The 25,123-nt window shown below is 38.3% G+C and overlaps 1 protein-coding gene across 2 annotated transcripts in view; it reads right to left on the minus strand.

Moving 5' to 3' along the window:
- Positions 1-15,763: 15,763 nt before the first annotated feature.
- Positions 15,764-25,123, minus strand: part of LOC139756520 (Na(+)/citrate cotransporter-like) — a 131,464-nt gene continuing 122,104 nt past the window's right edge. Inside the window, exons 10-12 of one of the 2 annotated variants that reach the window (XM_071675995.1) lie at positions 23,394-23,674; positions 22,326-22,463; positions 15,764-19,606 (exon numbers count right to left, since the gene is read on the minus strand). In XM_071675995.1, the coding sequence (XP_071532096.1) occupies positions 19,472-19,606; positions 22,326-22,463; positions 23,394-23,674 (554 nt within the window). In that variant the 3' untranslated portion in view covers positions 15,764-19,471. The remainder of the gene's footprint in view (positions 19,607-22,325; positions 22,464-23,393; positions 23,675-25,123) is intronic. The other variant, XM_071676006.1, reaches the window with a different exon arrangement.

Consider the following 25,123-nt stretch of genomic DNA (forward strand, 5'->3'; position numbering starts at 1 on the left):
GCGGCAGGGGTGCGTGATGTCTCCATGGTTGTTTAATTTGTTTATGGATGGGGTTGTTAGGGAGGTGAATGCAAGAGTTTTGGAAAGAGGGGCAAGTATGACGTCTGTTGTGGATGAGAGAGCTTGGGAAGTGAGTCAGTTGTTGTTCGCTGATGATACAGCGCTGGTGGCTGATTCATGTGAGAAACTGCAGAAGCTGGTGACTGAGTTTGGTAAAGTGTGTGAAAGAAGAAAGCTAAGAGTAAATGCGAATAAGAACAAGGTTATTAGGTACAGTAGGGTTGAGGGTCAAGTCAATTGGGAGGTAAGTTTGAATGGAGAAAAACTGGAGGAAGTAAAGTGTTTTAGATATCTGGGAGTGGATCTGGCAGCGGATGGAACCATGGAAGCGGAAGTGAATCATAGGGTGGGGGAGGGGGCGAAAATCCTGGGAGCCTTGAGGAATGTGTGGAAGTCGAGAACATTATCTCGGAAAGCAAAAATGGGTATGTTTGAAGGAATAGTGGTTACAACAATGTTGTATGGTTGCGAGGCGTGGGCTATGGATAGAGTTGTGCGCAGGAGGATGGATGTGCTGGAAATGAGATGTTTGAGGACAATGTGTGGTGTGAGGTGGTTTGAGTAAGTAATGTAAGGGTAAGAGAGATATGTGGAAATAAAAAGAGCATGGTTGAGAAAGCAGAAGAGGGTGTTTTGAAATGGTTTGGGCACATGGAGAGAATGAGTGAGGAAAGATTGACCAAGAGGATATATGTGTCGGAGGTGGAGGGAACGAGGAGAAGTGGGAGACCAAATTGGAGGTGGAAAGATGGAGTGAAAAAGATTTTGTGTGATCAGGGCCTCAACATGCAGGAGGGTGAAAGGCGGGCAAGGAATAGAGTGAATTGGATCGATGTGGTATACCGGGGTTGACGTGCTGTCAGTGGATTGAATCAGGGCATGTGAAGCGTCTGGGGTAAACCCTGGAAAGTTGTGTGGGGCCTGGATGTGGAAAGGGAGCTGTGGTTTAGGGCATTATTGCATGTTAGCTAGAGACTGAGTGTGAACGAATGGGGCCTTTGTTGTCTTTTCCTAGTGCTACCTCGCACACATGAGGGGGGAGGGGGATGGTATTCCATGTGTGGCGAGGTGGCGATGGGAATGATTAAAGGTAGACAGTGTGAATTGTGTGCATGGGTATATATGTATGTGTCTGTGTGTGTATATATATGTGTACATTGAGATGTATAGGTATGTATATTTGTGTGTGTGGATGTGTATGTATATACATTGTGTATAGGGTGGGTTGGGCCATTTCTTTCGTCCGTTTCCTTGCGCTACCTCGCAAACGCGGGAGTCAGCGACAAAGCAAAAAAAAAAAAAAAAAAAAATCAAGTAAGGTGTAATCTTTTTTACATATCAAGTAAGGTGTATGTTATTTTTTTTTTTTTTTTTTCACACCATTCGCCATCTCCCGCGACAGCGAGGTAGCGTTAAGAACAGAGGACTGGGCCTTTGAGGGAATATCCTCACCTGGCCCTCTTCTCCGTTCCTTCTTTTGGAAAATTAAAAAAAAAAAAAAAAAAAAAAAACGAGAGGGGAGGATTTCCAGCCCCCCGCTCCCTTCCCTTTTAGTCGCCTTCTACGACACGCAGGGAATACGTGGGAAGTATTCTTTCTCCCCTATCCCCAGGGAAACATATATATATATATACATACATACACATACACACACATATACACACACATACATATATATATATACGCATGCACATGTGTATGGGGGGGGGGCCACCCCCCCCCCCCGCCCGCCCCCCCGCGCCACCCCGCAAACGCGGGAGACAGCGACAAAGTACGAAAAAAAAAAAAAAAAAAAAATACATACATACATATACATATACACATATATGTATATATTTTCCTTTTCCCTTCCATACCCCGTCGCCGCCCCCCGCGCCTGCGAGGCAGCGCAAGGAAACAGACGAAAGAAACGGCCCAACCCCCCCCACACACATGCACACACACACGCCCACACACGCAAACACACACACCCACACAGCTTTCCTTGGTTTACCCCGGACGCTTCACATGCCTTGATTCAATCCACTGACAGCACGTCAACCCCTGTATACCACATCGCTCCAATTCACTCTATTCTTTGCCCTCCTTTCACCCTCCTGCATGTTCAGGCCCCGATCACACAAAATCCTTTTCACTCCATCTTTCCACCTCCAACTTGGTCTCCCTCCTCTCCTCGTTCCCTCCACCTCCGACACACATACATACATATATACATATACATATATATATATATATATATATATATATATATATATATATATATATATATATATATACATATACACACACACATACATACATATATATTTTTTTTTTCTTTTCTTCCTTGCTACGTCGCCGCCCCCCGCGCCTGCGAGGCAGCGCAAGGAAACACGAAAGAAATGGCCCAACCCACCCCCACACACATGCACACACACACGCCCACACACGCAAACACACACACCTACACAGCTTTCCATGGTTTACCCCAGATGCTTCACATGCCCTGATTCAATCCACTGACAGCACGTCAACCCCGGTATACCACATCGCTCCAATTCACTCTATTCCTTGCCCTCCTTTCACCCTCCTGCATGTTCAGGCCCCGATCACACAAAATCTTTTTCACTCCATCTTTCCACCTCCAATTTGGTCTCCCTCTTCTCCTCGTTCCCTCCACCTCCGACACATATATCCTCTTGGTCAATCTTTCCTCACTCATTCTCTCCATGTGCCCAAACCATTTCAAAACACCCTCTTCTGCTCTCTCAACCACGCTCTTTTTATTTCCACACATCTCTCTTACCCTTACGTTACTTACTCGATCAAACCACCTCACACCGCACAATGTCCTCAAACATCTCATTTCCAGCACATCCATCCTCCTGCGCACAACTCTATCCATAGCCCACGCCTCCCAACCATACAACATTGTTGGAACCACTATGTTATTTTTTTTACAAAGACAATTTCTAACAGTTTTACACTAGGAATATCTCATGACCTGTCAAGAGTGACACACCAGTGAAAATTATTATGTAACTGAGGGTGCAGACCCTAAGTGTATCCTTGATGATTCCAGATATGTTATCCAGTTTATGAGGGAAGCCACCACAAGTATTAAATAACTATTTTGCTATCAAGGCAGGAGCAGCCATTTCAAGAGCTGGTTTTCATGCAGGGCCAGGTTTAGACCTTAGGAGCCTGGGGCACTTCAGGTTCAGTGGGCCCCTCACGCACAGAAATTAAAATACACGGCAAATCACCAAATATGCACCTCAGAGTCAGTTTGTTGCATGTAATTAAAACTGACAAGTTATACATACATAGAAACACTACAGTAGCTACAAAAGGGCATTCTGTATACACTTGGCATCTGTTTCCACCATTTCGACAAATCTTTTCTCTTTTTTCGGCTGTAAACAAGGTGCATAACCTTCACTTGACCTTAATTACATCTTTGCAACATCCTGCTCTGATGGAACAGTTGGCCAAGAGTTCAGTCGAGATCATGGCTCAATGAACTGAGTTTTTAAGTATTATATTTTTGTTAAGAGGGGGGCCTGGGGCAATTGCCCCTTGTTCCCTTGTATGAATCTGGCACTGTCCTCGTGAGGTGAACCATTCTGTCTTTAGTTGTCCACACATGAGGTCAACCACCTCTCATGGGTTAATGTCCATCTGCAGTCAATGGCCTTAAAGTCTCTGTCATTGAACCATCAACAAACTAACCACCTGTGATGATGCTTCATAGATTGATGGATATTTCCATTAAAACTTCTTAGTAAGTGTGAATATGTGATTCACAACAGTGTGCAATAATAGGGTTTGCACATCCAACTTGTGATTCTCCATTCATGCAAAAAGGACTTGAAAGTGAATTAAACAGTGTATTCATATGAATGAACAAACTTTTATATGTACAATATGTAATATAATCTTTGGTACCATAACACAATCCAATTCTTTCTAAAAGGAGTAGCATTTCTTAGAAATACAATCCTCCTTCTTCTCCAAGTAGTAATATGAAAAAAAAATTATTCTTGGCATACAGTATATAATGATGTTCATTACAGTTTGGGTTTTCTCTACAGTATAATCATGCAGCCATGTTATAATTGCATTATTAGGCTATATCTTGAAATGTCATAAGTCCCAAGATCAAGTGACTCGAATGAGATACGTAGCTTGAAAAATCAAAGATAAGTAAAGCTATGTCACAATCATTTTGAATTTTTCTCTACTTGATATAAGTTCTCTGGGTGATAAATTTTTTCCTGATATGTTTTTTCTGCCTAATGTAGAAAATGTTTACTTTCAGCCATGTATAGAGTTCTATTCGTATCATTAAGATGCCATGTATAATATGCTTATAGAATTAGGAAATTACAAAATATTCTCGTTTACATAAGTGTAAAATATCTTGAAATTCATGGGATGGAAAAATCATTCAAAACGTTATATCATCACACATACTTTTATTTTCAACAAACAGATATTCTGGGATATATACTCTTTATAATTTGAATCGGCTGATAAATGTTGAAACAATGGATACAGTATTCTTGAACTTTCCATAGGAAGACCGTATGTAATCACATGCAAATATAATTTCTACAGCTTTTGTATTCTTATACAGTCCTTCCATAGAAGGTCAAGGGGTATACTGCATAACTTTTTATTTAAACTTCATGAAATATGTCAAATGGAATTTTGTACTTGGAGGATGAAATCAACAGTCATGGAATATGAATTTCAGTGATATCAGTGTAATGAAAAAGAGGGAGTACTTGACTACACAGCAGTAAATTCATAAAAGGTGACAGCAAATATATGTATTTGTTATAGTTTTCTATATGAGAAGTCCTACAAGATATCCTGCTTTGCTTAAATAGAATTGTGACTGAGAACAGGCAGTGAAAAATTTGGCTTACTGTCTCTTCTAATCTGACCTGTATGATAACTAAGCTGCAGTTCCACATTTAATCAATTGTTGATATTTTGAAGAAAATAGAGTAAATGAGTAAATCAAGCAGTATTTCAGGTATATTCTATTCTAAAATTTGTGTTTACCAAAAAAGAAAATATGAGAGAAATATATTAACCCTTAACTGGTAGAGTGGTTTCAGAATGATCCACATAGATTTTTCAAGCACAAATAACAACTGGACAAGTGCTTTTTCAATCTGATATTTTTCTGTACTTTATAATAAACCCAGTCTGTTCTAAAGTGGTGTTATAGGTCTTGGGTTTTGAGCAGAACAGATATTGCTGTCGCAGTTCTCTTCCTTATATTGTAACATCTTGTTAGTCATCTGAGGGTCATTCTGATCCCACCCTACTGTAACAGTAGTGTGTCCAGACAGTTTGGAATAGTTACCTATTGTAGTTACATTATTACATGGAGTATTATTTATCCTGCTGAAATATTTAGAAAAATAAAATGTTCTTTTATCTTCCTGTAATTCAGCTTTTACTCAATCTATATATTTGTACATGCCAGTTATCAGACTGTATTCAAATACAAAGAAAAGTGTTACTCCTTTTTTGCATTTTCTTACATATAAAAGGGATATTCTGGTATAAGAAAGTCCTAAGCTGCATTATAAGAAATACAAACACATTTTTGAAGTTTATAACCATAGGTCATTTTGACCCCACCCTACCACTACCAGTTGAGGGTTGATATAACATTTGTACTCCTTGTCAGTTACAACAGTGTGAAGATTCAGGAGGTGCATTGTTTTATGTTTCAGCTAAATGTGGAGTGTTTTCCATTCAGTCAACATAAAGGTGCTGTTATTCAAAAAACATTACTTCCATCATCAACAATCTTGTTTTTGACCTTGTATACAGAAGTAATGAAATATAAAACTGCAGTACAGCAGAATTAGTAGCATAAGAAATTGTTAAAGAATGGTAAAGATGAAAAAAGATATGTAGACAACCAGACTGGATCTTAAAAAAGATGTTGTTTATAAGTATTTCTACCTTTGTATACAATTATTTAAATGAATTACTTGCTTTCCAGAGATGATAATGCAAGTGCTTTAAAACTAAGTAAAATAAACACAAAATTACAGGATTTATTATGTCTTAGAATTAAAGTAACATTTATTAATTGCATTTCAGTTATAGATTCACGAAATTATATTAAGAGAAGTTTCAGGTGAGCAGTTGTACCCCCTATACATATCGGAACAAAAAGTGAATGCTCAAATTACAGAGGTATGAGTTTGTTGAGTGTACCTGGTTAGTTGTTTGGGAGAGTCGTGATTGAGAGGGTAGTGGCATGTACTGGGTTTCAGGTTGGGGTGGAACAAAGTGGCTTCAGGAGTGGTAAAGGATATGTGGATTAGGTGGTTACTTTGAAGAATATGTGTGAAAAATAGAGAAACAGAAGGACTTGTTAGGGATCTGGAGAAAGCATATGGCAGTGATGATAGAGATGCTCTATGGAAGATATTGCAAATATATGGTGTGGGAGGAAAGCTGTTAGAAGCAGAGTTGTGATCAAGATAGTAAGGCATATGTGCGAGTAGGAAGAAAGGAGGATGAGTGGTTCCAGGTGAAGGAATAGTGTTGCAGCAGGAATGTGTGATGTTACTATGGCTGTTTTATTTGTTGGTGGATAGGGTGAAAAAGAGAGGTGAATGCAAGGGTCTTTGGGAGAGGAGCAGGTATGAAGTCTGCTGGGGGCTCTGGAGGAGAGGCCTGAGAGGTGAGTCAGCTGTTGTTTGTTGATGACACAGCGCTAGTGGCAGTTCAAAACGCAAAAGCTGGTGTTTGAGTTTGAAAGGGTGTGTGAAATGAGAAAATTGAGAGTAAATGTAAATGAAAGCAAGTTTATTAGGTTTATCAGTGAAGAGAGAGAGGGGGTTATTTGGAGTGTGAGTTTGAATGGAGAAAGCTTGGAGGAAGTGGAGTGTGTTAGATATCTAAGAGTGGCTGTGGCAGTAAATGGAACCATGGGAGCTGAGGTGAGTTTGCGGAGAGGGTAAAGGTCCTGGGCACATTGGGAATGTGTGGAATGAGAGGACACAGTCTTTAAGAGTATGTTTGGTGGTATATCAATCCTGTCAAAGCGGCATGGATGTGAGGCATAGGCCTTAGACAAAAATGTTAAAAAGAGAATGGATTTATTGAAATGTTTAAGGATGGCATTTGGTATGAGACAGGTTTAGTAGGAATGAAGCATGTCTGATAGAGCTTCTGTGGGTGTGCTGAAATGGTTTGGACATATGGAGAGGATGACTAAGAGGGTATATATGTTAGAAGTGGAGGGAACAAGGGAAGGGGGGGGACATAAAAGAGAAAATTGAAGAAATGAGTGAAAGATCTTTCAGAAGTTTGGGGCCTAACCATACAGGAGGGTGTGAGGCATGCAAGGGATGAAGGGAATTGGAATGATGCGGTATACAGGGATGATGTTCTGTCAATGGGCTGAATCAGGGCATATGAAGTAGTAGGGAAACCACAGAAAAGTGTGTTGGATGTGGTTGTTGATATGTGGCTTTGGTTTGGTGCATTATACCTGACAGATAGAAATTGGATGTGAGATAATTAGGCCATTTCTTCATCTCCTCCTACCACTGTCTTGCTGATGTGGGAAATAGCGAATATGTGTCTGCAAAAGGTCTTGTCCGCCCTTATATAATTTCAAAGGCAATACAGGGCTAAGGTTTAATGTGAGTACAAGCATAAGATGGTCTCAGAATGAAATTATCATACATCTGATCACTGAGACTAGTGTTTCTAATGGTGTGAACTCCAGCAACCTGCCTTAGTGTGCCTCAGGCTATCTTGAGGGAAAAATGTTCTTTCTTTACTTTTTGAGGCTGCCACTTTATTTTAGGAATTTTGCTTTTGGGTGCTGTATTTTTTCCACCTGTTCTTCAAATTGGTTGGCTCTTACCTTTCTAAGGAGGAGAAAGCCTGAAATTTTCCCTGAAAGAAGGAAGATGTGGGTACACTAGATTTGTGGGTGCATTGGGCACTTAGAATGTAGAATCAAGCAGATGCTTCCTGCAACACCTCATTAGTGCCTCACCTCATTCTGAAGATCAAGACCCAGTGGATCCAAATGCTTCAGAAACCTAGCCAATTCCACTCCCAGACATCTGCAGAAGATCAAGGCCAAAGGATGGATGATAAAGCAATAAAACATGAGACATTACCTTTGGAAATGTATGAGAAGACGGACAAGGTTTTTTGTGGACACTATGTATATTTCTATTTTCATGCTTGTCATTTCTCATAATAGCGAGGTAGCACCAAGAACAGACAAAGGAAAGCTATGTTCACTTACAACCATTCTCCAGCAGTTATGTGTAATGCATTGATACTGCAGCCCCCTATCAACAACCAATCCTCACAAGCCTTTCCATGATTTTCCTCAGCTGCTTCATATGACCTTGTTCAGTCCAGTGACAGCATGATATCCCATGTATACCACATCGTTCCAGTTCACTGTATTCCATGCATGTTCAGGCCCTGGCCAATCAAAATCTCTCTCACTCCAATCTTGTATCTTCAATTTGGTTACCTTCTTCACCTTTTCCCTCCACTTCTGATATATACATCCTGTTTGTCCACCTTTCCTCACTCATTCTCTCCATATGGCATAGCCATTTCAGCACACTTGCTCCAGGTCTCTCAGTTGCTCACTTCTTAATACCACACCACTCTTTTACCCTTTTATAACTTCCTCAATCAAACCGGCTCACATCACACAGTGTCCTCAAGCATTTTATTTCCTACACATCCACCTTCCTCTGCACGTCCTCATCTGTAGTCCATTCCTCACATCCATACAATATTGTTGGGATTACTGTATCTTCAAACATACCCATTTTTGAGCTTCTAGAAAAAAATCTCTCTTTCCACACTTTCCTCAATGCTCCAAGAACCTTTACTCCCTCATTCACCCTTTGATTCACTTGTGGTTCCATTTACTGTAATGTCCACTCCCAGGTATATAAAACTCTTCACTTCCTCTAAATTTTCTCCATTCAGACTCACACCCCAAGTAACCTGTCCCTCTGCCCTGCTAAACCTAAAATCCTTGTTTTTGTTCACATTTATTCAACTTCCTCCCAAACTCAGTCACAAACTAGTGCAGTTCCTCACTTAAATCTGCCACCAGTGCTGTGTCATCAGCAAGCAACAGCTTACTCACTTCCCAGGCCTCTTTACCTCATACAGACTCTCATCATCCCAATTATAAAGAAATGTAATAGCCATGGTGACATCATACACCCCAGCTATAGACCTGAAACTATTCATTCTCTAAAAACTTCTCAGTGCTTCTAGTAGCTTTCTTCTCATGCTATATATATGTAAGACCTTCCACAAGGCATCTTTATCAACCTTATCATGTACATACTTTCTCCAGATCCATAAGTGACACATACAAATCCTTCTGTTTTACTAAGTATTTCTCACACATTCTTTAAAGCAAACACTTGACTCAAAAATCTTAAATCACTCCTGAAACCACAATGTTCTTCCCCAATCTAATGCTCTGTACATACTTTCGCCCTATCAATTGCCACTCTCTCATACCACTTACTAGGTACAAATCTATACCACTTTGCCTCTATACAGTGGCTCTATACATGCATTCCACCAATCCTCAGTCGCATACAATCAACAACACAGTCACCCCCTTTCTTAAGAAATTCTGTATCATCTACCAAACCTCTTTCCATGACTCTCACTTCACATACATACCATACCCAAGCACACTACATTTACCACCCTATTATCAAATGCATTCAATAAAGTTTCCAATTACTCACTCCATTCTCATCACCTCATCCATACCCATTACCACTTCCCTACCCATTTACCCCCTTCACCATTGTTTCCATTTGTTCTCTTTTTTCTCAGTTAACCTCCTTCCAAAACATATTAATTCTCCCTGAAATTTACTGATACTCACGCACCCCATCTCTCATTTGCCCTCTTTTCCATCAAGAAATGTTTAGAAAGAGAGATTGTTATCCAAGAGGGCAAAAATTGGTATGTTTCAAGGTATAGTAGTCCCAGGGATGTTAAATGGATATGAGGCTTGGGCTGTAGAGACTGTACGAGGGAGGGTACATGTATTAGCAATGAAACATTTAAGGGCAATATGTGGGTGTGAGGAGGGTTGAAAGAGTAATTAATGATAGGGTAAGAGAGAGGTATTGTAATAACAAGAGTATGGTTGACAGAACTGAAGTGGCTTTACTGAAATTGTTTGGACATAGGGAGAGAATGAGTGAGTAGAGGTTGACAAAGATGATCTGTCTCAGAAATGGAGGAGATAAGGAGTAGATGAAGACCAAATTAGAGATTAAAGGGTGGCATGAAAAAGATTTTTAGTGCAAGAGCCCTGAACATGCAGAAGTGTGAAAGGCATGCATGGGATAGAGTGAACTGGAGTGGTGTGCAAATGGAGTGGCCCAAGGTATATGAAGCAGCTGGGGAAATCACAGAAAGGCCTATGAGGTTTGGTTGTGGATAGGGATGTTCAGTGCATTACAAGAAGACACACCAAATATTTCAACAACAAAATAATGTTGAGACATGTATAAAATGTATAAAAGGACTTTCATGATATCAGATCAGTGGGTGAATAGAAGAAGTCATAAAACTGAATGCAGACAATTTACAAAATGTTAGAAAGTTGCATTATAACTGGAAATGTTCAAGGCACTGGGCCCATATGTGTAGAGTCCCCTTCTTGTACTATAGAAATATGTAATTACCCAAATATTCTGGGGGTTCATGAAAGAAAATGACCAAAGAATTTAATAAAAGAGATGGATTTACATATAGTGTAGGGAAGGGAAGGGGCATGCACTGAAGGGTCCTTGAGATGTGTAACAAAAGTCTCGTAAGACAATCTTACCTATCAGCAAAGAAAGAGAAATTCAAATGGAAGGTTATTGAAAAGAACAGAACAAAGGAAGATCTGGAATGAATTAAGACAAGAATACAAACAGCAAAAAAAGAAAGGAAAAAACAGGAAGGTAGAGGACCATGAAGAATGCTTCATACATACTCATGTACACAAAAGATTGGTGACCAAAAAGTGAGTTTGTTAATTATGAATTCTAAAGATTACATAAGTGAGAGTGAGCCAAACACATAATGAGAATAAATTTAGCAAGGAAACTGAATCAAACTCCTAGAGTTAATGGTAGAATAATTAGCATATGATAATAATAGTAATCACCAAGTGTTGAAAATAACTATGATAATACATAATACTCAAAGGAGGCCAGATCAAGTCAAATTCCTGAAAAGAATACTGAGGGAACAATTAGCATAGTGAATTCATGGAGCAGCAAAGTTGACCATGCACTGTTGGAATAGTCCTTATGTTCTGGGGCTATAACAACGATTATAAACTGGGTTTAGATCTGCACAGTAGCCAACACATATGGACATAAAAGTTCCTAAACTGTGAGAAAAAGAACCTTTGTACCTTTGTCATACAGTTAACTAGGATCAGAAGTATGAACAGGCCATCACTGCTGAATCTATTTTTTACATGTAGTGGCATTGATTTTGAAAATATCTCTGGGTCTTCACTTACAAAAACCAATCATCTATTCTAAGGAGACATTAGAAAGCTGAATTCTAGAATTTGAAAATTGAGCAATACTACAACAGGTATTATGAAATTTACAAGAAAGGTGTGGTAAGAACGTACTAACAGAAAGAAACAGAGAGGAAAACTTTGAAATGATTGAATTGGGGATTGAAACAATTAGGAATAAGGAGATACAGTGGAAAATGTGAGACGAAGGGTATTCGAGTACTTAGTATTTCGAATAGTTGTTTCCTATCATACAGTCCCTTAGCCTAGCAGTTAGCATGCCTGCCTCTTGCACAAGGGGTCCCAGGTTCGATCCTGGCTGTTGGAGCTTTGTATAATAAAATAATAAATAAAATATATATATATATATATATATATATATATATATATATATATATATATATATATATATATATATATATATATATTTTTTTTTTTTTTTTTTTTTTTTTTTGCTGTCTCCCACGTTTGCGAGGTAGCGCAAGGAAACAGACGAAAGAAGTGGCCCAACCCACCCCCATACACATGTATATACATACGTCCACACACGCAAATATACATACCTACACAGCTTTCCATGGTTTACCCCAGACGCTTCACATGCCTTGATTCAATCCACTGACAGCACGTCAACTCCGGTATACCACATCGCTCCAATTCACTCTATTCCTTGCCCTCCTTTCACCCTCCTGCATGTTCAGGCCCCGATCACACAAATCTCTTACCCTTACGTTACTTACTCGATCAAACCACCTCACACCACACATTGTCCTCAAACATCTCATTTCCAGCACATCCATCCTCCTGCGCACAACTCTATCCATAGTCCACGCCTCGCAACCATACAACATTGTTGGAACCACTATTCCTTCAAACATACCCATTTTTGCTTTCCGAGATAATGTTCTCGACTTCCACACATTCTTCAAGGCTCCCAGGATTTTCGCCCCCTACCCCACCCTATGATCCACTTCCGCTTCCATGGTTCCATCCGCTGCCAGATCCACTCCCAGATATCTAAAACACTTTACTTCCTCCAGTTTTGCTCCATTCAAACTTACCTCCCAATTGACTTGACCCTCAACCATACTGTACCTTGCTCTTATTCACATTTACTCTTAACTTTCTTCTTTCACACACTTTACCAAACTCAGTCACCAGCTTCTGCAGTTTCTCACATGAATCAGCCACCAGCGCTGTATCATCAGCGAACAACAACTGACTCACCTCCCAAGCTCTTTCATCCACAACAGACTTCATACTTGCCCCTCTTTCCAAAACTCTTGCATTCACCTCCCTAACAACTCCATCCATAAACAAATTAAACAACCATGGAGACATCACACACCCCTGCTGCAAACCTACATTCACTGAGAACCAATCACTTTCCTCTCTTCCTACACGTACACATGCCCTACATCCTCAATAAAAACTTTTCACTGCTTCTAACAGTTTGCCTCCCACACCATATATTCTTAATACCTTCCACAGAGCATCTCTATCAACTCTATCATATGCCTTCTCTAGATCCATAAATGCTACATACAAATCCATTTGCTTTTCTAAGTATTTCTCACATACATCCTTCAACATACATTATATATATATATATATATATATATATATATATATATATATATATATATATATATATATATATATATATATATATATCCCTGGGGATAGGGGAGAAAGGATACTTCCCACGTATTCCCTGCGTGTCGTAGAAGGCGACTAAAAGGGGAGGGAGCGGGTGGCTGGAAATCCTCCCCTCTCGTTTTTTTTTAATTTTCCAAAAGAAGGAACAGAGAAGGGGGCCAGGTGAGGATTTTCCCTCTAAGGCCCAGTCCTCTGTTCTTAACGCTACCTCGCAAATGCGGGAAATGGCGAATCGTATGAAAAAAAAAAATATATATATATATATATATATATATATATATATATATATGTATATATATATATATATATATATATATATATATATATATATATATATATAATGTATATAATGTTACTGAGAAATTAAAAGAATTACATAAGCTATTTTTCATATTAGTAAGGGGTAAAAAAGTTAGATTTAAAAACTCAGGAGGAAAAGTTCTCAATAAAGATAAGAACATAAGCCTTTTTAAATTAAAAGGCTTAAAACTTTTAAGGTTACCAAACTAGGAAGGGGCAAAACCTTACAAAGCTTTGATAGAAAGCTGTTTTAAGGAGGAAAGGAAATGAAGAAGCTTGATCCATACAAGGTCCAGATGGCAGTTCACCATTTGTACTTAAAGAGTGTGCAGATACTCTGGAAAAGGAAGGTAAAGATGTAGCTTAAAGGGATAGAGGAGTTAATGGAGCACCAGTCTTTATGAAATGTAAAAGGGATGTATCTCTGAGCTAGAAACCTGTCACTAACAAAGAGTCTGCTGCAGGGGTTCCCAACCTTTTTGTTCCTCTGTAACCCTTTGGCATTCTGACAGGTTCCCATGTACCCCTAAAAATTAAGGATCCAAAACTGGTAAAATTAACTTTATACTATTTCATTATGAGATCTGTAAGAGACTATATAAGGATTTTATACTGATTTGTAACAAGGGTGTTTACATTGTTTATGTTGTGCATTACTCATGGTGTACACTGTAGTACAGCAGTGTACACCATGGTTATACTCTCAGACCCTTATGTACCCCATGAGAAGTGGAAATGTACCCTTGGAGGTGCAGGTAACCCAGGTTGGGAACCCCTGGTCTATTGCACAGTAAAGAGTTTGATAATGAGACTGATTTAAAAAATTTTTGGTTGGCAGATATTACTTTAGTGAGAAACACACTCATAAACAGAAGAATGTGCTATCAAGTTTTAACAGGCGATTAAAAGCCCAGCTCTATTCATTTTCGTGTACAAAGTAACAACCTAGCTTGTCTAGCTTTGCATAGATATAACATCTTAAAAGAAAGCATTGCTGGAAATACCTAAGCTGGCAGAACAGTGGAAGCTTTGCAGATGCTGTATGTATTTTATCATGGTCAAAGAATAAACTGGCATTTTACAGTATTAGCATTCAAAACAATATTTACATACCCTTTACAGTTGAATACAGTAGTTTGTTGGGAATTTTCTAGATAATGCCGTAGAGCAGCATTCATTATCTGTTGTTCTAAGCATTAAGATGACTTTAAGTTACTTGCTTACATTTTCTTTGGTCATTGCACAGCATTGACTTCATTAGTTAAGCTTTGTGTGTTCTTTACATTAACCTTCTGGGACTTGAAAGTACATATGAAAATATTATTGCTTAAGTTTCATCAAGGTATTGTTTTTTTTATTCATTCTGAAAACATTACTTTCAACAGCCTCAGTGTTTTAATTACCCCTATTTTCATTAAACTTTCATTGAAGAAGTAAAAGAATATCAGTATGGTGTTCCAAAGACTATATTTTTTTTAAGCACTTATTTGAATATATTTGTGGAACCAAACTTCAGACTAATTTTCCATTTTATTATATTTTTTGATATATATTGTTTTCATAAATAAAAAAAAATATATTCCATATCCAAAAATGTCCATCACAGTCATTCAAATTTTTGTATACATTAAACTTGAAATAAATTGTTAATATAACTTTAGTTATGATTAGTATCACAGGTACACTATAGTTGAAGATACAAAAATTCTTTATATATACAACCACTTTAGATGATATATGGCCTATATTTGGTCACTGCATTTCACATATGACGATTATTGAGTAACTTATTCATGTAATGTAGTTTCTGTTGTTTAGAATGATAATATGAACAGAAAAATACAGGGTATGATGATGCATTATCTACTAAAACTTAAAAAAGAAACTGCACATGGTACAAATCTGTACATACTATTAGATTTAAACTATAGGTATTCATTTAATCTAATTACCAAAATAATCTATTCTAAAGCTTACTCTCCATGAAAGTTTATTTGTTTTATTGGAAATGTTTTACACAACAGAGATAAAGAATTATGTTTTTATTCATAGTTATAATTCTTTTCTATAGATGATATATTTTAGACAATGTATATATATATATATATATATATATATATATATATATATATATATATATATATATATATATGGCAGGTGTCACAGCTTAGTATCTTTTTATTTTCTTTATAGAGTAAAATGTCTATCATTGTCAAACTTTACCTTAATCGGGTAATAATTTTCCCGTCAAATTTATATGAGAAAGCAGGTTCGTAGTATTATAGTCTGAGTTCTGTGGTTCTCAGCTATATATAATGGTATTTTCATATCAATCACTTGCTGGGAATACATACTGCGTAGGATATTCATATGATGAAAAAGAATAGGCAACTGTTTAACAGACAAAATTCAAATTCATATTTTCTGCTCAGACATTGCTGAGAGGGTTCCTCTTCCATATCATTTTCATTGTTACAACTCTTAGAAAAGGTTTCTAATATTCATTTAATTTTTCATAGTGTATACATTACAAGCTGACTTAAGATACATTAGTTTTTCTTGGAAACCATTTCTATTTCAATGCATACATGTGTTTTAGAATATTTATGATCTCTGATGTATCCAGTTTAGTTTATGCAAGTTTATTGATGACTGACAATATCCTTGGACTTTACTCCCCATAACAAAGGAAGGAGTGTCTAGTCATCTACAAATGGAAAGATGGTTGAGAATTTAATACCAAACCTTTTCCTGTTAGGGGAGGAAGGGATCATTCATTGCTCAGTGACAAGAAGAGGCCAGGTTCTGCATCCCCATTCAGGACAGCATCTGCATACTAAGAGGAACCAGCTTTGGCTTCTGGGGGCTGTAGCTATTCAACCAGTAACAAAAACATGTTTGTTGATACCTCCAAGGTGTACTTTGACAGTTTGTAGCACCTTATCTAATTAACTCTCCCCACCTCAATGCATGACTCACTGGGTGAACAACCTCAAGCTTGATCTACAACGCTGGGACATGAGCAAAGATGGGTGATGGGTGATGGGTATGAGCCTAAATTACTTCAAGAAACTGTAGTCAATTATCAAGCATGAATTCTTCATTTACGTCAACATTTGTTCGTTATCATGGCCATACCTTTTCATAATTCTAGTAATGCATTATTCTCTTCTTCATGTCTCTTTTTCCTCTCCCTCCCTCAACTCCCTTTCTCACTTCCACTTCCCTTCTTTAAGGGATTCCTCTCTCCATCCCATACTTTTTACCTTTCTTTCCTTTAACTTGGCCACATTGTTCTGTTTCACCTCTTCATCAGCAAATGATATTGTCCCTCCATGGGATTCTTTTAATACAATTTGTATATTGATAACGGTGCACATCATTTTCCTATCAAGATTTTGTTCTTTCAGAACTAATTATTTCTGCTTTCTTCAGTACATAAAGGTATTGTATCTTCCAAGCTACTTATTTTTCATCTTTATAAAATTTACATAAAATTGGAATCGCTTAGATTTGCTAATCTCTAATGTTACTTTCATCATATCTTAGACATATCAGTCCTATACATACTCTGTTGAGTTACCACATTCATTGTATTTAGAAAAACTCTAGGATGAAGGATTTTAGGTCCTTACAATAATCCCGTTATATCCAAAATGTAACACTTCATGAGCTTTATCACCACCAAAAGTTAATACTGTATTATCAATGGAGTTCTTATTTTCTACATAACCTTGTTGATATACCCTATACATAAATACTGTATACCTTGATTTGATAATTGATATCAAATTGCAGCCATTTTCTTTCCTTGAGACATATGAAGGAACATGAGTAATTTCTTCAATAGGTTCAGTTAATTCTTGCCATACTTTGTATATGTGTTTTTTATTTAATGGCTATCAACTGCTGAGTGGACTTTAAGCCAGAAATAGTTACGTTAAACATATTAACAAAAACATAAAAAATTTTAGTTTATTGAACTTTGTATACACAAGTTGAGATTGGTACAATTTTCTGTAGATTTCAGTTTTGTTTTATGTGTATCTTCAAATATGAAGTCATCAGGACTTAAAAAGCTGATTTTTTTTTTACTCCAACAGTTTCTTTGATGAGTAATGCCATGAAAGTAGGATTTAGTCCCTGCAGAATCATATTATCTTGATCAGCTTTCATGTATACACATGCAATCTGGAATGTGCTCTAAATTTCCAAATATCTTACCATAGCTTGATACATCATATTCATGTCATTCTTCATTTTTAAACCATGTGCATTTCATCCGTGTTTAATTTTTTCCAACTGGCTAATTTCATTAGTGCTTTCCGTATTTAAAAAAATGACAATCTTTTCTAGATGTTCAGGGTGTTGTTTAACACACCTAAAAAGGAAATTCTACAGCTGAAAAGAAGTCAAACACAATTCACAATGGCAGATGAATTGGATTCTCTTTCACTGCAACCCACTAATGCATTCATTCACCATCAGAAAACAGGTTAGGTCCATCCTTTCTATGACTAATGTCGTATGATTTTAGCACAAGACGTGTTCAGTTATACAAGGTTTTGTTTGAATCTTACATCAATACAGCCAAAACAATAACAATGCTGTACCTGATAACCCTCCAGAGGTAATGCACATGCTAAGAAACACTGTCTCATACTAGGTACATGCTCAGACAAGAATGCTGAATGATTTCTCACCATGATAGCAAACCACTCTTTTCATCTAAAATGTTCTCTTAACCTTTCCACTGGTATTTCTTAGTTTAATGAGTTTGTTGTGATCAACAAATACTCTGAAATTCAATCCTTTGCTAATTTTATATCTTTTTAACTCAATACGTACTGTACAGTGGTATAAGCCAAATTCACATCTTGGGCTACATTCATTACTACATTACTTTCCTTCTTCTCCTGTTATAGAATTTCCTGATTCTTGTGTGAATTACATTAATACTGGCTGGTTCATGTATACCTAAAATGCAGTTCTGAGTACTTCGCAGATGCAATATAATGATAGTGAGGTTACCAAGTTCTGTCTATACTGAAAAAGGTTTATATTGGAATGGAATAAACTGATATGCTACTATAAAATGAAAAGGTGGATAAGAGAAAATATTCATGTGAAATTATACTGAAGTTCAGCTGAGATGAAATAATCTTATCACAGTATACCCTCACTTTGCTGCCACAATCAGAAAAAGAAAGTCATATAATATACGGAAGATGAACATACTTACCCTCCCCAAATTTCACTGTATTATTATAGCATTTATGAGGCATGCTACCATAAGGATGGCTAGTAATATTCCTTACTCTGTAAACAAAACCTCCAGCCACATAAGAATAGTAAGATCACAGAAGACGCAAAAGTATAAAGTGGTTTCCTCAATACCTGACCTCTTTCAATGTGGACTGAGATGCGTGTTTTGTCATTGACTATTAACAAGTGTTCCCCCAGAAGTTAGTTTTACAGAGAAATATTATCAAAGCACCTCTGTAACCTAATGAACTAGATTTATACACTAAAAGAATAACAAATTAACAACCTTCATCACAAATCTATATAGATTATCTACAACTATGTAACTGGTGGATGCTAGCTGTTAGTGAAAGGGTGGTTGAAATAAGTGATGGTGAGGTTGGTTGAAATGACAGCAGTGAAAGTGAAAGCTCTGCTCTGTGGTTCAAATGGCAGTCATGGTGTTGAAGAAATTAGTTATAGCTACGAAAGCTTTTCTTATTGCTGCAGCTGATACTACTAATAAAGGTGAAGAGCCCTACCAGGAATGTGATTCAAATAACAGTGGTGGTGATGAAAGTTTTTTTCCTAGTAATGCATATAATATAACAATGATGAACTATAATTCGATATGTAAAATCAGAGAACAGTAGATGTAGTAGAGTTGACCCAAGAAGGGAGGGTATGGAGGTCAAAGATGACTACCCCAAGTGTATTAATCATCACGTTTATGACCACAACACACAGTATGTTCATCATGATCCCAGCACGCATCTGCAAAAGGTTAAAAAAGAAAATTATTCTAATTATAAAAAGTCATTCCATATTGTAACACACTCATTAAAAGTTACTATGTAAACTGCTGCGGTTTAAAGTACTGAAACATTAGAATTTAAGATTCTGCCAGTGATACTATAAACAGGAAAGAGCTTGTGATTAATGCCACACAAATTCTAGTTACAGACCTCAGTAATAGTTGTTCTGATGCAAATTACTTTCCACATACCTAATACGGTAATTATATAAAGTTTTGTGATGAACAACTCCATCACTTTTATCTTTTTCTGTGGAAGAACTAACTGAACCATTGTTGTCCTGGGCTCCACTCTTGACTTCAATGAATATCTTGTGAAAAATGTAATTCTTGTCATCCAAGTAAAGCTTAAATGTTAGTGTATCTATGCCTTCATACATGAATATGAACCAGATATGAATTTGAAAAAAATATATTATGCTCAGGACTTTGAAGTCAGGGGAATGATGTGTGACAGACTAGGATACCACTTACTGGAAACTTATTTAGGGTTCAGAATCATTGCTGAAGATTACTTTTTTATTTACTAACAAGAAAACATAAATTTGGGGAAAGTTCAGTAGTACTGTTAGACTGGTATCACGTCTGTGCTTGATGTTACAGTGATAAGGATGAAGGTTTTTTCATTAAGTATTATCGGTTGTCTCGTAAGTATATACAGTATCTTAATTTTTTTTTAAGTATATATCAAATGTTTTTCAAAATTATTTGGCTGAATATGAAAATGATGAACTATTGATTCTAGAGATCAGAGAACTGATGTGCAGAAAATATAAGAAGGCAGTGCTTTTTGCAGAAATGTGATATACTAGACATATAGAGAATGCAGAGAGGGTGAAAACATTGTAGCTCTGTAAGGGGATTAAAAATGATTCACTAAAAGTTTGCAGAGAAATGAACAAGAAGGTATAAATTTTGCACTGTTGAATATTTTACAACAGAATGATTATATTAATCCAGGCTCTGCATATGGCAGGACATTAGGCAAGCCATTAAATGAATAAATACAGAGCATCAGATTGGGGAAGAGCAGTGCGGTTTCAGAAGTGGTAGAGGATGTGTGGATCAGGTGTTTGCTTTGAAGAATGTATGTGAGAAATACTTAGAAAAGCAAATGGATTTGTATGTAGCATTTATGGATCTGGAGAAGGCATATGATAGAGTTGATAGAGATGCTCTGTGGAAGGTATTAAGAATATATGGTGTGGGAGGCAAGTTGTTAGAAGCAGTGAAAAGTTTTTATCGAGGATGTAAGGCATGTGTACGTGTAGGAAGAGAGGAAAGTGATTGGTTCTCAGTGAATGTAGGTTTGCGGCAGGGGTGTGTGATGTCTCCATGGTTGTTTAATTTGTTTATGGATGGGGTTGTAAGGGAGGTAAATGCAAGAGTCCTGGAAAGAGGGGCAAGTATGAAGTCTGTTGGGGATGAGAGAGCTTGGGAAGTGAGTCAGTTGTTGTTCGCTGATGATACAGCGCTGGTGGCTGATTCATGTGAGAAACTGCAGAAGCTGGTGACTGAGTTTGGTAAAGTGTGTGGAAGAAGAAAGTTGAGAGTAAATGTGAATAAGAGCAAGGTTATTAGGTACAGTAGGGGTGAGGGTCAAGTCAATTGGGAGGTGAGTTTGAATGGAGAAAAACTGGAGGAAGTGAAGTGTTTTAGATATCTGGGAGTGGATCTGTCAGCGGATGGAACCATGGAAGCGGAAGTGGATCATAGGGTGGGGGAGGGGGCGAAAATTTTGGGAGCCTTGAAAAATGTGTGGAAGTCGAGAACACTATCTCGGAAAGCAAAAATGGGTATGTTTGAGGGAATAGTGGTTCCAACAATGTTGTATGGTTGCGAGGCGTGGGCTATGGATAGAGATGTGCGCAGGAGGATGGATGTGCTGGAAATGAGATGTTTGAGGACAATGTGTGGTGTGAGGTGGTTTGATCGAGTAAGTAACGTAAGGGTAAGAGAGATGTGTGGAAATAAAAAGAGCGTGGTTGAGAGAGCAGAAGAGGGTGTTTTGAAATGGTTTGGGCACATGGAGAGAATGAGTGAGGAGAGATTGACCAAGAGGATATATGTGTCGGAGGTGGAGGGAACGAGGAGAAGAGGGAGACCAAATTGGAGGTGGAAAGATGGAGTGAAAAAGATTTTGTGTGATCGGGGCCTGAACATGCAGGAGGGTGAAAGGAGGGCAAGAAATTAGAGTGAGTGGAGTCATGTGGTATACAGGGGTTGACGTGCTGTCAGTGGATTGAAGCAAGGCATGTGAAGCGTCTGGGGTAAACCATGGAAAGCTGTGTAGGTATGTATATTTGCGTGTGTGGACGTGTGTATGTACATGTGTATGGGGGGGGGGGTTGGGCCATTTCTTTCGTCTGTTTCCTTGCGCTACCTCGCAAACGCGGGAGACAGCGACAAAGTATAAAAAAAAAAAAAAAAAAAAAAAAAAAAACTTCATTAGTAATAAATAGTCTAACTGAGGAGCTAAACAAGGACAACAGGGCTTGATGTAAATGACAGATTAACATTATATACTCTAAGTAAGTGATGTTGCAATAGGAATTAACTCTTCACTGTAGCTGTACATTACACAAACCACTGATTATACAATTATGGCTGAAAGACCATATACCATTACACAAGAAACTGTGCAGGTAATGTACAAGAGATAATGACGAAATATCATACCATCTCGTGGGTGTTCATGCGGGCGGCAGTGAGGATGATAGCATTACCAGGGGTGGCCACAGGCAGCATGAAGGCATAGGCACAGCACACAGTGGCTGGCAACATCAGGTACAGCGGGTTCACGTTGATACCCAGGGCCTGTGGAGAAAAGTAACTGTGGTGAGGAGAGAGAGAGAGAGACTGGAGCATAGTGGTGGGGAAGGTGACTGAAGGGGAGATGCTGGGGGTGTAGCCTTAAGGAGGATGGAGAAGGGAAAAGTTACAAAAGAATTTAGGGAGAGAAGTTAAAGGTTGAGGAGGACTGGAAGAAAAAAAGGGAAAGTTAGAGGAAGAAAAGAGGTGGAGAGGACTGAGTGAAGCACAGAAGAGAGTGAATAATGGAAATATAAAAGGAGGGGAAGTTAAGGAAAGAGATGTAATCTGGAGGAAGTGCAGCAATGAGGAAGGAAATACAGAGGAAGTAGGGTGAAAAGAGGATGAAAATAGAGTAGTGGTGGGTGCTGAGAGAGAGAGAGAGAGTGGAGAGGCCAGGAGAACTGAGAGGGATGGATAGATAAGATTTAAAGGGAAGGACGGGATGGTGGAAGTAGAGAGGAGAGGATCATGAAGATGATTCTGGTGATGGAAGACTATGAGAAAGAGGTAAGTAGAAAAATGATAAGAAAGGAAATTGGAGGAGGGAAAGAGATGGAAATGGTAGTAATAGGCAGCAGAAGCTGGAAGAGAAGCAAGGAAGGGCATGGGCTAGGAACTGAGATAGGAAAAGTAAATGAACACTAGTTAGAGGAAGGTAATGGAGGCCGTTCAACTAGCGAGCTGGTGCGGGGAAGCTAACCGGGTTGATGAGAGAAGTGTCATAAAAGGTAACTGGGACAGTGGAAAGAGTGTTGTCAAGAAAGGATGGAGTGTGAGGGAGAGACAACACCTAAATCTATTGAACATATGAATGAAAGAAGTATCGATACAGGACATTGATACAAGCCACTGTTACAGGATACTGTTACAGACCACAGATCCAATACACCAACATACTGTTCTGTTTACCCATTATAAAAGGTACTTGCTCACCAGATCCTTGATAACTGGCAAGAGGACGGAGGCAGTGGCAGTGTTGGAGGCTACTTCAGTCAGCATTGCCGTCAAGAGACACACTACGAATACAATCAGTTCCTTGGGCATGATGGCAAAATGTTGTAGCTGTTGACCTAGGAAGACCGACAGCCCAGATACCTTGGCTGCCTCAGCCATGGCCAACCCGCCACCCAGGAGCATGATGACGCCCCATGGTACTTTCTCATGCACAATTTCCCATGTCAGGCAACCTCTGTATCTCCCAGATGATTTTTCACCTGAAAATGCACTTAAAGTTAACTGGCTTCATCTAAAATGTGACTTGAAGATGAGTTTGTAGCTATGTTAAAGATTTTCTGTCTAAAAACATAATTTCAAGTGAATCTGGTGTCAACAACCATCTGAATAAAAAAGAATAATAGTTCAGTAACTTGTGAAGGGAGAACTCATGGCCTATGATAATCAAACCAGGTATAAGCACAGAAGAGGCAGGAGCAATGATATTGGGGACTAGGTTTGAAGGGTGTTACACCCTCATATAAAAAATAGGACTGTCATCATGCAGTTTTGTGCAAGAATGGGTTCACTTTCTGAGTAATGAATTTGAATTGTTAGTATTTGTGTCTAAGAAGGTGATACCTATATAATTGTAGAGCAATGACATGACCACACCCTATTGGTCAGCCACTGATAACCAATACATTCCCCAACCCCCCAAAAAAAAAGAAAAGTCAAGTTTGGGCCACTGAGAAGACAGGATTCAGTTATGAATGTCTGAGTGTCAAAGGTGGGGAAGCCAATGCAAGTTGCACATATCTTGAGAAAAAAGTCACACAACCTTGTCCGAATTGGTTTAAGGTATTTATTGTGGATGCACAGGAATATGCCACATTGTCAGTTTTGCTTTCATGAAGAAGGATGCTAAGATTGAAAATCTTTGGATGTGATCAGGATCAGTGAATGAAGACCATCTGCAGGTGCTGTAATTGGAATGGTGGTGTCACCACAACTGCTATAAGGTACATGTTCTGGAAAGTGTCAGAGAAAAAGGAAGCTGTGTCTAAATGCAGCAAATTGTGAAATATTTTATGTAGAGATGAATCAAACAGTGAAATTTATCGATACATGGAGGATGTTGAGGGTGTAAATTGCAGGAGACTACATATGGTGCATTCCATGCTCTCTCTCTCTCTCTCTCTCTCTCTCTCTCTCTCTCTCTCTCTCTCTCTCTCTCTCTCTCTCTCTCTCTTTTTGTGTATATATGACAGCTGGAGACTGTCTGAATGAATGTGGCTTTTTTTGTCTGTTTTCCTGGTGCTACCTAGCTGGGGAGTGGTGATTGCTGTTTCCTGTGGGGTGGAGTGGTGACAGGAAAGGATGAAGGCAAGCAAGTATGTATATGTACATGTGTATATATGTATATGTCTGTGTATGTGTATGCATATGTATCAATATGTATGTATATGTGCATATATGTGTGTATATGGCCTTATGTATATATACATGTATATGAGTGGATGGGCCAATCTTCATCTGTTTCCTGGCACTACCTCGCTGACGCAGGAAATGGCAATTATGTATAATAGATAAAGAATGTGTGAAAGGCGAGAACATTATCTTGGAGAGCAAAAATAGGTATGTTTGAAGGCATAGTGGGTCAAACAATGTTATATGGTTGCAAAGCATGGGCAATACATAGGGAAGTCTGGAGGAGGGTGGATGTGTTG

The sequence above is a fragment of the Panulirus ornatus genome, chromosome 2 (genome assembly GCF_036320965.1).
Source record: "Panulirus ornatus isolate Po-2019 chromosome 2, ASM3632096v1, whole genome shotgun sequence".
Lineage (NCBI taxonomy): Eukaryota > Metazoa > Arthropoda > Malacostraca > Decapoda > Palinuridae > Panulirus > Panulirus ornatus.